Raw genomic sequence first — 15,907 nt, 5'->3', positions numbered from 1 at the left:
GATGGTGGTTACATGGGTGTGTAAATAAAAATAAAAATCCATCAGTTTCCCTATTTTCTATACTTAAGATTTGTGAACTTGATAGCTCAATAGAAAATTAAAAATAATGAAAATAGTTTATGGAGGGAACACCAAATTTAGCATGAATGCTTAATAGAGTCCTTAGAAGAAAAGCATGGCAAACCTGTGGTCTAAAAACTGTGCTTATTAGCTTAACATAGAAGACTTTTCTGAATAAGGACATTTATAGTAATTTTTGTTGCAAAACATTTCCAATCCCAAAGGATGCTTAGTATGCAGTAAAATCACATCTGTTTAGCTGCAGCAAGGTGACGGCTGCTGAGCATATTTTACTGCTTAAAAAACGCAATGCCTTTCTTTTTTCTTTCCAGATTGGCAGATTGCTACTCTGGCTTTGCTCTTGGGCGGTGCTGCCATCATTCTCATTGCATTCCTGGTGGGTTTGATTTCTATCTGCGTGGGATCTCGAAGGCGCTTCTACAGACCTGTTGCTGTCATGCTTTTTGCAGCAGGTAAATATATTCATTACTTTCAAAACAGTGTTAAAATTTCATGAAACTTTCTGCCATCCTCCCTTCTCATGCAGAAGCAGTATGTGTCTGTATTACATACAAATCAAGAGGCATTTGTTATAAGTTAAGGTAAATTGGCTAAAGGTTTATCAGAGTATCAGTTTTCAGTGTGTTAAGCATTTTACAGAGCACAGTGGCAGTTTCTAAACTTCTAACTAAAACATGAATAAATAATAGTTCTTGACAGGGCTGCCTTAGGAATTGCAGCAGATGTATTTACCAACAGTCTTTCCTCACATCCAGTATTTGTTTTCCTTCTTTTACTGCCCCCTTCATTATCTTAAGGCAAAATTATTTTTTCTGACATAAAACTGAAAAAAATTCCACTCTATGTACCTTTAAAAGTATAAATCTGTTTTGAAATAAACATGATTATACCGAAAAATGATAACATATAACATGAACCATCAGACAATTCAATTGTATGAAGTCAATGGCATACTCGTTAATTTAGCACCATCTTTCTATGAAGCACCACTTGGATTAAAATATCAACCAAGGTAAAATGGAAATTTTACTAAAAGTCAGGGAGCTATTTAGAAAAGGGGCTTATAAGACTAAAAAGCCCAGTACATTATTTGATGTGAGTTTTATTTTCATTTATAAGAATGTTTAAGGATAAACTCAAACTGAAATATTCTTGTGGTGCCTTCAATTTACCCTGTCAGTCATACCTGATTTGAATACTGTAAAATAAGCCCCTGTGACTGTCAATAATGAATACACTGACAGAACCATCTAGCCTGTTAGATGGGTTTTTTAAAGTTGTTTAAAGATGGGAATAGATGAAATTTCTCAGGATTTGAAGGGTCAGTTGATCTAAAAATATAAAATCAGAAGTGTACTGCTGCCCCCTGCTGCTTGTATTCATCTTCTTATACCCATGAAGACTGATCACAATGCAAGTATCATAAAAACAAAGGTCCACAGGACTGAAAGAATCTAGAATTAAATCTAATTCCAATCTCTTAAGTGACTTGCTCAAGATTATGTGGTAGTTACTGGTGGACCTGGGGCTGGGAGGCTACTGAATCTTAAACTAGTGGTTCATTCACAGCTGAATCCCTCATTCATTCACCTGTTTATTGAGTCCCTATTACAGACTGGACATTGTATTGAGACACCTATAAAACTGGCTAAATAGCACCACAAATACTTCCTAACAGAATAGAAAACACTATTACAAAAAATATTTTTAAGTCTTAGCCAGTGACCACATATCATTATTTTGTTGATCTCAAGTGTAATAAAGGCCTCTATTGTGAATGATTTAGTACAAGAAGAAGATTCTTCTTAAGATTCCATCACTATTCTCCAGTATATTTCTCAGTTCATGGATTTGCCATGGTTATTTTTCTATTTTCAGAATGAAATAACTTAGATATTTTAGTTGTAGTGTAAGTTTGTCTTTGCAGCTAGGATTTATTAACGTAGTGCTTAGATGGTCAATTATAATCAAATTTCTTAATAAATTATTCTGAAATAATATACCATTCTTTAAAACTGGAATTGGGTTTTGAATAATTTTAGAATATTCAGATATTTCTTATTTATGAAGATAGAGATATTCTAGACATTCTCTTGTAAGTATCTAATATTATTGTGCTACCTAGTTACTATCCCATTTAGCCTTTAACTTGCCCCATAATGGCATATACAGAATCTATAAAGAAATCTGCTGTTTATAGCACCTATTATAAACATACTTAGAAAAATAACTGGAAGTTCCAGGTTTTTTTTTTTTAAGTTCTGTGCTTTTTTCCAAGTATAGCAAAATTTATGAAAATGTGAAAATAAATACTGGTTGAAACAGAAACATATTGCAAGTGAACATAAGTTAAAGATAAAGGATTTGGTCAAAATAAATATTCTGATTTAGCTCTAGCTGCTACAAATATTAGTAAATTGTGAAATAATGAGAGGAATCCCTACAGCAATATTCATATAGTGTTATTCTACCCTCTGAGACCTAAAATGAGCATTACACTGCTACACTGAAAAAATGTACATATGCTGAGATTTAATTTTACTCATTCTCTTTTTGACATTGTGCTTATGGAAGTTTTTTTTTCTTTTTTGAATAACGTTAGTTTAGTGTTCACTTTGTATATAAGCAAGGTAAAACTTACTGGCCATTTGAAACAGTTTATGTAAAGGTTTCTGTCTCCCATCTGCAAAAACCATTAAAGAGTTGTCTGTAGCTGATTTCTGGAAAAGATATTCATTACACATAATAATCTATTTATGAATGATGTAAGGTTAACAAAGTTCGAAAATCTGCCTACTTGAAATAATGCTTGCTAAAATCATGGTTGTTTATTTTGCTTGCTTATTAGGAAACATACTTACTCTAATTGGTTAGCTTGTCTCACCAGTTTAGTGATTTTTTATAAATGTGTATTTGGCGCCGGTTCCCTTTTTTACGAATCTTGGTCTGCATGAAAACGGTCTGTTTCTCCACTATTCTCAGAATGTTTTCTTCTCCAAATAATACTAAGCCTGATCTTTGTGTTCACACACAAAGGGGAATGATATTTATCTCAACAGAAAAATATTCTTTTTTTGCTTCTGCTGAGACATGCAGTACCTAAAATCAAAACAGATGTAGCACTACTACTTGGAAACAACTCTACATAGAGCTGCATCATTAATTCAGTACCATATGCTGTGCCTGGTACTTTGGGGCACTCAGTAAATAGTTGAATGAATGACGGAATGATGACTGAGGCATGTGGTTTATCATCTGATAGGGAAAAACAGGCATGGAAACAACTAGCTAACTGTAAATCAATTTTTCTTAAATCATTTCTCTCTTGGCAATTTATGAAGTAGCAAGTTTCATGTGACCACAAAACAACTCAAAAAAGCAATAGTTGTAAAAATTATTTTTTCATGTATTTGTATTTTCAGTCATTTAACAAGTATACATTGGATGCCTGTAGTTTGCAACTACACTATCTTGGTGTTAGACATATACTTTTAAGGATTTTTACTAAAAACTGATGATTAAGTCTTATAAACATAGCCAAACACATTTTAAAGGTTTTTAATCTTCTCTTTTTCTCTGAGGTCCTTGATTTTAGGGTGGGCTTGTTACCTGCTTGAATAGCTCGTAGAAGAGCTAAGAGATAGCCATCACTGTAGCCCCTCTAAAACATTGTCCCATGTTCCACAACTCTTCCACTTACTAGTCCTAGAAATCTAGACTTCAGAATGAGATGTTATCTATAATAATAATGTTGATAATAATAATTACCTGAGCACCTACCACATGTCACACTACTAGACCTATAGCACATGCTGTCTCTGCTATAACAAACTTAAGATTAGATATTTGTTTTCCTCATATTATCAGTGAAGAAGAAGGCTCAGAATGGTTAAGTAATTCCCCGGGGTTGTCCAGCTACTAAGTCGCAGAGCCAGGGTTTCAATTCAGGGCATCTGTCTGACTTGAGAGTTCAAGTGAGGATTCACCAGTCATCTTTACTTGGGTATGTATAACACATAGAAAAACGAGAGCTGAATCAGCCTTGAATTTTGAATTCAGCTGCCAACTGTGTACTGCAGTTGGAGTCCATCCTGTAATTCCAGTTATTTCATCTCTTGAGAGCAACAGCAGAAGGAAGGCAGCAACTCAACGTGTCATAAAGACCACAAATTGATCGGTGCGGCATGACTGAAGCTTAGCACATCATGAAAACTGTGCACATGTCCAGTATGGTTGACTATAGCATATTTTTTGTTGTGTAGCTGACAGTGACAGATAATATATGATGAGATTCTCATACTTGGCATCTAGTTCTCAGTAGTAAGACTTGATGAAATTAGAGGGGTTGCCTCTTTCTGGGTCCTTTTCTTTTATTGTCTGGTTTTGTACATCTTTTCATGCCCCACTGAGACTTAGAATGATGGTTTCCTTTTTTTCCCCAAGGCTTTTAAGACAAATTGCAGAAAATTTTGAGTCTTTCATAATTCAGATTTTAAATAGCAGAATGCTCACTAGTTGTATTATTAAGGATAGTTCCTTTCTGTTATATCTGCAGAAGGCCCCCTGTAAATGATTGTTTATGTGCACTGGGGATTTTTTTTTGTGGAGGGAGAGAGGGTTCTGATTAGAGGCTTGTGTTTTGTAGCCCTCCTCACCATCCTGTCAGGCCCAGTGAGATGGCTGGAGGTATTTCAAGTCTAGATTTTGACAGAAAAATCAGTGTTCAACTTACATGTTAAACTAAAAATGTGTTCATCTATTCACAGATCTTTATCCATATCAAACCACTGTTTGGTTAGAACAATTTACAGTATCACCACCAATAATTCATTTCATATGTACTGTTTACTTTTAGTAATTATAAATTTTAAAAGAATAAAAATTGATAGCTTCATGTTAACCTTTAATGGACAAATGTTTTTTATTCTCCAAATGATCGTTTCCTGTAAATTTGATATTTAGGGGACTTAGCTGGTAAGTTCTGTCAACTCTGCCTTTAAATTATCTTCTAAGTCTGTGACTTCTTATATACTACCGTTACTGCCTTAATTGAGGACATAACTCTTCCTCAAGTGGAACAGCCCAGTTCCCAGTTCCCATTCCCATATGTTAATGTCTGAGTTAAACTGTCTATGTGACTCTTTCCTTTCCCTTTCCTAGAATCTAGCTACTCTGTTTTTCTTTTACAGTCCCACTCCTGTCACCTTAATCATCACTGCACAAAGGTATCCATGCACTGACTAACCTCCTAGGGGCCCGTCCTTCTCTAGTCTGTCTTACAAACACATGAACTATAGTTCTGAAATACACATTTGGTCTTGTCACTTGTCCCTTTGGTTTCCCCAGAGGGAGAACCTGAGACAAGGAATCAAGTGCAAGTACTTAATCTGGGAGGTAAAAGAAGGGATGCAGAAAGTGAGACAGGGAAAGGAAGGCGGCCAAAAAGTGTACATTATCAGACCAGTTGTTGCTGTAAGCAGTTGGAGCTTAATCTTCCTGGAAAAATTCTGGAAATCAGTGTAGCACACGCCCCTCAGAGTTATCTCACTGGAAGGACGAGGGAACTGGAGTATTTATAAACCAAATGCTAAGAATCTTTGATGAGGGCTCTTGGTGATGATGGAGAAACAGCAGTGTTAATTTCCCAGAACACCAGGCCTGCCCTACAGTTTGGCAAAGTAGCTTTAGTGACCAGAGAAACAGTCAGGCTAAGAAGTGCAGGTGCTGACAATTGGAAGTCAGGCTGACATGCACTGGAGTGATGAGGATAAGAGTGTATGGATAGGGCACCAACAGCATCTACAGTTAAAATGACCTCTAGGATGTCTACTTATAGAAACCAGTCTATTATTTTTATGATAATCTAAGCCTTTATAGTCTAAACTGGACATCTCCGTGTGATTGTGCCCTTCATTCTCCCCCTATGGATTTTCTACAGGCACAATGTCTTATGACTAAGCTTTATACAAACTGCTTCTTCTTTCTAGAGGTCTTTTCACTTTTCTCTTCTGACCAAGTCCTATCCATCCTTCAAGAACCAGTTCAAATGGTGCTTCCTCTCTGAAGCCCTCCCTTCTTTCTCCAGGCAAAAGTGGTGCTTGGAATATCATTAGAGCTCAGTTAACATGGATTATAAGTGAACATGCCTCTATTGCTTCTGTTGAACACATTCCTTTATATCTGTGTGTCTGTCTCCATGATAGAGTATGCAATATCAAAGGGCAAGCACCATGTCCTATGTGTCTTATCTCTTTCCCCTAGAACACAATGGACATCCAATAATTGTTTGTTGAAGTAATGAAATATCTTCATGTTAGAGAATATTAACTTTCCCTATCGAATGTTTTGAATATTTCCCTTAAAGAAAACTAGAAATAACACAAAAATTAGTACCTCTAAGTTCCTGTTATGCTTCTGTCCACACAATTTCATGGTTGGTAGTATTGTTGCCTCTTTTCCAAAAAGTAAGGAGGGGGAATAAAATGAACCTCAAATTCCCTTCAAATTCTAAAGTGCTACACAACTTTACCTATGTTGCCTCTCAGGTAGAGCACATAGAATGCCACAGACAGTGCCTATTATGTTTCACTGATTGGTGGTAAAGTAGAAACATAGTATGGTAGTGTTTTCTTGAGTTCTGGACTCTAGATTTGGCTTTTCCCTTTGCAGCATCTATGAAAGGCAGGGAGGCATTTTTAGCCTGCATCCATGTATTGTAGTAAATGGAGAAAATGGCAAATGCAGGATTATGTATTTTTCTCAATTTTGCTATTATGTACATTTTTCTCAGTGATTCAAAAGAGTAAAATAATTCAGAGGCATAAAGCATTTTATGGTAATTTTTATCTGGCTATGACACAATAAAGTTTCATCTCTAACAAAGCTGCTCAGGAGTGTAGAGGAGGCCAGTGTAGCTTCATGGAGCTGTATTTCTACTTTTCCGCTAGAGGGAAACTATGTCATTATATTATACTATGGAGGCCAACTATTTGCTAAATAAAACATATTGAAATGAATATTAAAAGCAAGCTAGGTAAACACCTTACTCCAGGGATGGGCTGATTCACAAAAGAGGCTGTATAATCCTTTTAAGAATATAATTCAGATCAATTATTGCTTCTCTGCCCAAACTCCACTAGCCCATCATACTTGGAATAAAATCCAGACCCCTGACCATGATTCACAAGGCCATTCCTGAATGAACGTGCCACTGGCTATCTTTTCTGCCACATCTCATGCCGTTCTCTTTGCTCTCTGGTACTGCTGTACTGCATCTATCGTACCCTTACTGACGTTCTGTGTACCCAGTGTGCTCCTGCATCAGGAGTTTTGCATTGCCTGGGCCCTCTGCTCAGATTGCTGACTTCCCACTATATTGACCTGCACCCCTCACTTCATTCAGGTCTGTGCTCTAAAGACTTCTCCCCAGAGACACCTTCTTCAGCTCTCATTTAAAAGAGCAGCCTGCATCCCTCTGTCTGGGTCTCTTGCTTTCTTGTATTTTTACATCTCTTGGCAATACCTACCACATTCTGTGTTTATTTACTAATAATAGAAGACTGCCTAGCCATGAGGATAGCTACTTTTGTTATCAGTACCTCAAACTGTATCACTTTAGAAACATTCAAATATTTGTTGAATGAGTAAATTAATTTTACTATTCCTAATTCATGTTCATATTTCAATCATATCCTGGCAGGATCAGTCATGATTTGACTAGTGACCACAGTATAGAAACCAAAGGAGAAAAATGCCTTTTTTTTCTTTTTAACTTACTTAGTAACTTTGGAAATTTTTTTTCTGTAGTTCATGGTTGATAATAATTGATTTCTTGTTAGTTTTGAGACATTTAAAACAGGAAAGCACCCTTTCCCTCACAAAGGAACAGAGCCAGTTGAATTTTTTAAAATTAATAACACATTTAGCATTAACTGGCTAGAAATAGAAGTGTGGATTATATAACATGCTGTTAGTTGTTCTGACAACGACTTAAAACTTTTTCTGAGATTTTTAAACTGTAAACAAGGTGTGATTTCTAGTTTGAATGTCAAGAGATTCTCCTTTTATATTTATCCATCCACTCTCAATAGTAATGTGGAAGTATGTTAGACCAGTGCTGGCCCAGAGCAGTATTGAGCTACATGGCAAAAATGTTTGGAATTCTTATATCTGGATCAGAAATGTCACTTCATCCCTAGTCAGAGCCTTATCGAAAGTAATGATTTTGTGGAATCATGCTCTCATGAATTTTTTGTAGTTCATCAGTTTTATGCCAGAGATAGATTACTGTTATGTATACTTTCTAGAAACATTAATCATAATGGTAATAATGATATTTTACCATTTAGAGAATAGATGAATAGATGAGAGTAGATTTTAAAGCACAGAATTCCAGTTTTATCAAACACACTATCCATCATATTGTTTTTTTTAATGTAATAAACTATCATTTTTACTGTATCAAAGTTTATTCTTGTCTCCTACACCTTAATTATTCACATTTTTGTGGTTGCATTTTTGAATTCGGAGTATTTTAAAGATTAGTTAAATAATAATAATTTTAACTCAAAATGCATGTTATGTATCAGGGGTTGGCAAACTTTTTCTTTAAAGGGCTACATAGTAAACACTTCTGGCTTTGTGGGCCACATGGCTTCTGTCTGTTGCAGCTACTTAACTCTGCCACTGTAGTGCCACTGTATATAAATGGATGAGCCTGGCTGTGTTCCAATGAAACTTTTTTTCAAAAACAAACAGCAGACCAGATTTGGTAGTTTGCCAACCTGTGTCACATATTACTGTATCCTAGATTTTTCAGGGAGAAGATTTTCTGTTTCTTGAGGGTGGAAGCCATCATATAGTAGAGAATGAGGCAGAAGCATCCCATAAATTCTAGTTAAGTTGATTTAAGTAAAATAGAAATTATATAATAGTTGATCCAACAGAATGTTATGATTTTGAATAGAAGACATCATCTCTTGTGTAATCCAGTATCTCCCATGTAAACATATTCACAGGATAAATGCTAACTTCATTTTAAATATTTAAAAAAAAAACACCTTCCCTTTCTGATTAATTGGTTTGTTTAATTAAGTATGACTCATCACATTTCCCCTTTAGCCCTGACTGAGAACTAAGATTTAACTAAGGAGTAAGAGCTCAGTTTTGTGCTCTGTTGTGGTAGCCATTATTAGCTTAGGTTTTCTAGTAACTTAATTCTTTTTTGAAAGTAGGTAAGGAATAAATATATAAATGTCATCTGTTATATCTAATCAGATGTAATTCAGTGTGACTTCTTGACAAAGATGACTTTTGGGCCCCTTTTTAAAGATGAGAGATATGGACTGGATGAGAAGAGAAGAATAAGAATAGTTTTTGATCAGCATAACATAAGCAAAACCATCAAGGCAGGACTTGCTGGAATATTGGGCTGAGTTAGGTGATATTGAGAAGTGACAATGACGAAAGCACATCTTGAATTACAGGTTCACCAGTTTCATCAATACAAGTAAATTTGAATTCTCCAATTCCTCAAGAGTATAAACAAAAAACAAGGGTTTTAGCTGGTCACTATTTTGGGGAAGCTATTTACAGGTTTTGTATAGTGAAACAGTTTAGCTTAACTAGTAGTACTTGCCATAATACTGATAATTATATATGTGTCTATAAAGTGAGAATCACTACTTTGTATGCTCATATAAATTATTATATAGCACTAATTATTTCATCAAATACTATTATGGTGAATTTGCTAATTATTAATAGAGTAATTCTTCCTGTATTGTGAAATTGTGTTAAACAGAAAAAATTGTCAGTATTTAAAAGTTTATCATCTAGAATAAGCAGTGCTTCAAATTTTTTGGCTCTTATGTTTAATTGATTAGGAAGTAATTCTCATATATATGTATATTGATTTAACATTTTATTTCCTGTAAATAACATTTTCCTAATTTTGATTTGCTTTTCTTTCAGTTGTTTTACAGGTTTGCAGCTTGGTCCTTTACCCAATCAAGTTCATTGAAACTGTGAGCTTGAAAATTTACCATGAGTTCAATTGGGGTTATGGCCTGGCCTGGGGTGCAACTATATTTTCATTTGGGGGTGCCATCCTTTACTGCCTGAACCCTAAGAACTACGAAGACTACTACTAGAACCAATAGTCTCAAATTAAAAAAAAAAATCAACCATCCAATGAAAGGATTACATCTGCATCTTTTCTAACTCACTATTTTCTAAAACACTTGTGGAGCATCAAGCAGTTTGCTCAGTTGATTTAATATCTTTTGCCTTTTGGCTGTCAACATCATAACCAGCTTTTACATCCATTTTAGGGACCTGCACAAATTAAGAGAGCTGATTAGACATAGGCAAATGCTGCAAACTTTCAATATGTTCATGTCACTTTTCTTGACAAGTGAAGGGTCTGTATGACAGCAACCATTGTGAGAAACTAGTTGGAATGAGAAATGCCTGAATCTCCTATTGCCTGCAGGGGAGCAGCTGGCATAAGCGATATTTAGAAGTTCCTTTGCGCTGACAAGGATTCCACTGTTAAGAGTCCTTATCGCCTGCTTATCCCACCCAATGATTACACTGCCGTTGGGTATTCGCTTGAGTGAACTCTTGGAAAGTGAACTGCCCTTCAGCATCTAATGGGGGTTCTGAATGTAACTGGTTAATAGTACAAATTCCACCTTCAAGAATACTCTTTTTAATGGGAGTTTATGTTTTGGCAATCAGCATCTCCCTGGGAAGGGAGTTAAGACTTGGAGACATGTGCTTTTCATTATGTGGTTAGAAATTGCCTCAGTCATATTGAGAATGAGGAAAAATTGAGAGCCTCTACTTTCCTTGGGGCAACTAGAAAGGAATATGCATGAGTTGCTTTTGTCCTAAGTACCCTTTAAATCACTTACCAAACATTACAGCAAACAATTGTGCATATGTAACAAGCTTAAATATTTTTATAGAAGGTGAACCATTAGTACAAATGGTAATAAGTTGTTCCTTAGCCCTACACATGCATTTGCCTATTGCACATAAAATTAATATTTGCTCTAGTGAAGTGATTTGAACACTAACCTTGTATACGTTGTTAAGAGGCTTAGATCGGTATTCACACTTATTTACCGTACAAAAGTGCATATACCTTAAAGCTTTTGCTCTATGTTCTCTACTGTTTCACTGGAAAGTTTTAATAGAATTGTATAAGAAGAAAAATTGAAATGATATTAATCTGAAAATTAATGATTCTTCTGTAAGCACTGTAGTCCAAAAGAGAGTAGCAATTAGGATGATCATTTTGTTTAAAATTCATTAAAATAGAAGGCTGCTTTTTTTCAGGTATTTTAAATGTCTTCATTAAAATATAAAATAGCGATAGATTTATATAAATGTCTAAATGTCAGTAGAGGAGTAGAATTCATCTGGTTATCACCTGGTCCTCTGAAGTTAACTAATGGGCTGACTGATTTGTGCACACAATTATGATGGATTCATGGTAAGGGATTCATTTGTTGACTGTTCAAATGAAAGGAAATATCAATAATAGGGAGTAAGTTTGCAATGAATCTTACACTGCAAACTTACATTAATCCTGTTTAATATACAAATTTGGATAGTTTAATTATAAACGTATTTTTATATCAAATATACAGTTCTAATATAAAAGTTATAAATAATTATTTTTGTTAACAAAGACACTATTTGGCCCTCTTGCAGAAAGAAGCATTGGAGAAATCATTTAAAAGGGACCTATGTTCTATTGTATTGCAAAATCCCTTAAGAGCAAGACCACATCAATAGCATTTAATAATTTGCTTTCCCTCCCAAAGCAGAGTTCTGCTTTCAGCTTGTCTTATGAACTGTTGCCAAAAACAACAGAGAGAAAAAAAAAAACTATTTTACTATTCAGATGCTTTAAAAAAAAAACCTCTTATCTTGTGATTTTTCTATGGAATCACAAAATAAATTTGAAGAACCAGGCTTATTATTTTAGCAGTGACTGACAAAAGTGGTTAAATGTATCCTAGAGAGAAACCTTTATAAAAGTATATGATTCTACATAGAATCATAAGAAGCTATGAGTAGAAATTTTCCAGAAAGACAGTACTATTATGGAATCTTTTGAAGCAATTTTCTTGAGAAATAGTAAAATCTGGGCCAGACAGTCTTGCAGTTAATTGCATATTATCAGAGCAGCATGAGAAATACGATATTTGTTGGATAGGGTTTTCGGCAACTAAAAACTCTCTATTGTGAGAGATCTCTTTATTCCTGAATAATGGAAGAATAGCACTTTGGTGCTGACATCAATGAGGCACTTTTCTTAGTCCTAGTAGAGGATGCAGTGTGCTGTTAAACCAATACCACATCTCGAATCTTACCAAGTTTTCATTCTCTGTCAATATGACAAGCTGGAAAGTGACAGAATATGTTATAGGCTAAGGCACATGTATTTACAGTTTACTGAAAAGTAGATTTCTTATATAACTTTATCCCCCTTCCCAGTGAAAAGCTCTATGCTAATTTCTACCATCACTAATATTTTAAGTGTTTCATTACTAACAAGTTCAGTACAACATAAAAGTTGTCGTTGCTCATCCGAAATAGTGTTGTCTACCAGAATAAACACAAGTGAAGTTTTCACCCATATTAACATTATGTCTTTGCAGCTTTAGGTTTGTTTGATGTTTTCCTACAAGCAGAACTACAAACCACAAACCGATTGATAATCTTAGGGAGAGAGAGAGAGATACACATACACACATATAGCATAAAGTACTCAGCAGGGCTAGATATTTGGATTTCTTGCACAATGATTTAGCTTTTTGTAAGTTCAACATGTAAATTTTAAAGACATAAATATAGAGAGACCTATGTGTTTGAAATAAAAATGATATATATGGATTAGCATGTACCTGTATATTATTAAACATGCAATGAACTGACTGGTAAGTGACGTCTAATTGTATGGCTAGCAATGTAATTTATTCAGACTGTATTTTTGTACAGAGCAGCACACACTAACCTATGCCTCTGTGTCCTCTTTAATGCCTAAAACTGTGCCTAGAAATTTCATCTGTCTTAAAAAATAAAATATACTTCATGCTGTTTATGCTATTAGTTTCTCTACTCCTGGTCTGTATTTATTATTTTTAAATATATGACATGTTTACTACTTAAATATGAATTCATGGTATTCCGATTATTTTTTTAACAGTCCTCTGGGGGAACCTGTTTATCACTCCAGTGGTTTTGAGTTTGCAGTTTCACAATGAGTTCTTCATTTCATGATTTTTGTAGCTGACATGAAGTTATCTATGTGGAAAAAATGAAAATAAAAGTGGTTTCACTGATGTGGTTTGACTTTGTGTGTTCTCTACTGTGTGGACTCTTTTAACAGGTTTCTAAATTACATGTCTTCAGTTCATTTTCTCTTATAAAATATATGTTATTTAGAAAACATAGCTTAATATGACATGCTAATTTTGTGTAAAATTTTTTAAACTAGTTTTTGTTTCAAATGATCTCTCCAAATCCTTTCTATCCTCTGAAGCTGAGTTATATGAACAAAAAAAGAAAGAAAGAATATTAAATGTCTCTTTTAGCTTTCTCTTTTAAAATTCACAGAGAGGAGCTAGAGGGTAGACTATCATTTCTCCTACTCTGTAATCACACAATTGGAGTAGTGAAAGGGTTTGATACTCTATTTTGGTTTTTGTTTAGTTTTCAGTATTTGCAAGGTATGTTAAAGCGTGCTTTCCTGCATTATTTCTATTTTTTAGTTAGAGAAGCACTCTAAATTTTCAGTGCGTATGTGTGTATGTGGAGAAATTCATAAAATGTAAGTCTAAATTTCCTGTCATCCTTTGTGTATTACATAAATGGTGAGTATACCTGGAAAGAAATTTAAATTAGACCAAAAAATTCACTTGTATGATTGTCAAAAATTTTTCTGGAAGATAGAAATAGAGCCATACATAATTGAGCAAACTTTGTTGTGTTGATAAAGTCAGTTTGAATATAAAATATATATTTTTCTCATGAAGACATCCTTTCATGTTTCATATGAACCCTCAAATCATGAGTGGTTTACAGCACATTTTTCTGCTAAAAAGAAAATAGTGTAAATCATCTGCAAGCCTATGAGATATTTAATATCAGACTTTAAAAAGTATGCCCATTTAAGTTATAAATTCTAACATTTTCACAAATTTTTTATCATTGTAGGAATTTCCCTTTTCAATGGCCTTATTCTAATTTGATGGAGAGGCATCATTCATTTGATGTATTATATTTTCAGTATAAGATGCTTTCATTTTCAGACAGAATTCTCATGAGCAAAACACCTTTACAAACATGTCCTGCCTGGTAATTATCCGTGACCCAGTTTCTCTGAATTTGGAAGACATGGAGACATAGCTTCACTAGGAATTGACAAGGGAAAATCCACTGCCTTCAGAGATTTCATTGTGAGCATGAAACAGGGGAACAATTTTAATTCGCTTTGCCATAATGGCCATATAGTCAGTTCGCGGTTTGTTTTATTAAGTCAGGCCCATGCTTTGTCAACACAGTGGTCCATTTTGATGGTCTAAGTCATTTTGGGTAAAAAATGAACTGATAGTGAAACTATTTCATATTCTGTGGCATAATCCACTGAATAACTGGATTTTTAATTTATTGATCAAATTTTCATATTATGACCTGTTAATAGCTTTTCAGAAGTGCAACCTTAAATGAGATAAGATTAAAAGAGCAAATAAAAGTGAGAATTAACTGCTTAGTATTTTCACAGGAAGCACTAATTTATTTGAATAATTTAAGTTCTATGTCAAGTTTTGGGAACACGATGTCATAGATAGTTAATGTCAAAGTTAAAATCAGACTAAGTAACAAAACTCCCTGTAATAAAATGCCAACAATTTTTCTGATATAAAGCAGGTTTGGGAAGTTCTCACATTTTTAACAACTACTAAACTTTGCCAAGAGCAGAGGGTCCACATATCCATTCTTGGAAAATCTGTTTTCAAAGAGTCAGCAGCTAGGTCACTCACATTTATATTCCAGCTGTAAGTCTGATGATTCCAAAGTATAACTAAGAGAACAGGAGCTGAACTGTTCAAGTGGGAAGGATAATATGTGGTGTTTCTAAGCCAAGATTAACAGAACACAAAGAATGGTGTTCTTTATAAAACTAAAGCTGTGTTGAGTGGTTCACCAGAGAAACTCAGTTTTGGCAAGTAATTATTTCCAAGTTGAATGACTTCATAGAAATAATGATTATAAAAGAAGCTTGGAACAAGTACTGGAAAATCATGTCATCAAACCAGCAAAAACATTGACTACTTCAATTCCTGCATGTGACAAGGATTAGTGAAGAAAACGGTATCTAAACTATATATGTAATTTATATACTAATTTTGGCATGGGTGAAGATGTTCTGTAGGTGACCCGAAGACATTTCTTTTTTTAAAAAATGTCTTTATTTCACCTTCATTCTTTTGGGGGGGGGAGCAAGAGGGGGATGGGTGACTTAAGTAGGTTTATTTATTTTTAGAGGAGGTACTGTGTATTGAACTCAGGATTTCATGCCTGGTAAGCATGCACTCTACCACCTGAGCTATACCCTCCCATCCCCAAAACCATTTCTTATTCTATAGAAGAGAGACAGTCAAGCATAGAGTTAAACTTAAAACACTCCATATATGTAATGATGGTACTGAAGACTGCCCCGTAGTTGCCTTGAATTTATCATCATAAAGGTAAAATAAGAAGTGAATATCATATACTCTATTTAATTTTTGATAAAAATATATAGTTC

General features: G+C 34.5%; 1 protein-coding gene across 1 annotated transcript; it reads left to right on the top strand.

Moving 5' to 3' along the window:
• Positions 1-361: 361 nt before the first annotated feature.
• Positions 362-13,439, top strand: TMEM47 (transmembrane protein 47; the record flags this gene model as incomplete). The annotated part of the gene is made up of 2 exons (XM_032474620.1): positions 362-533; positions 10,054-13,439. Coding segments are annotated over 2 exons (351 nt in total), but the record flags the coding sequence as incomplete, so codon positions are not given.
• Positions 13,440-15,907: the final 2,468 nt, after the last annotated feature.

The sequence above is a fragment of the Camelus ferus genome, chromosome X (assembly GCF_009834535.1).
Source record: "Camelus ferus isolate YT-003-E chromosome X, BCGSAC_Cfer_1.0, whole genome shotgun sequence".
Classification (NCBI taxonomy): domain Eukaryota; kingdom Metazoa; phylum Chordata; class Mammalia; order Artiodactyla; family Camelidae; genus Camelus; species Camelus ferus.
Note: the sequence above shows the minus strand (reverse complement) of the source record. Positions and strands in the feature narration are given on the sequence as shown.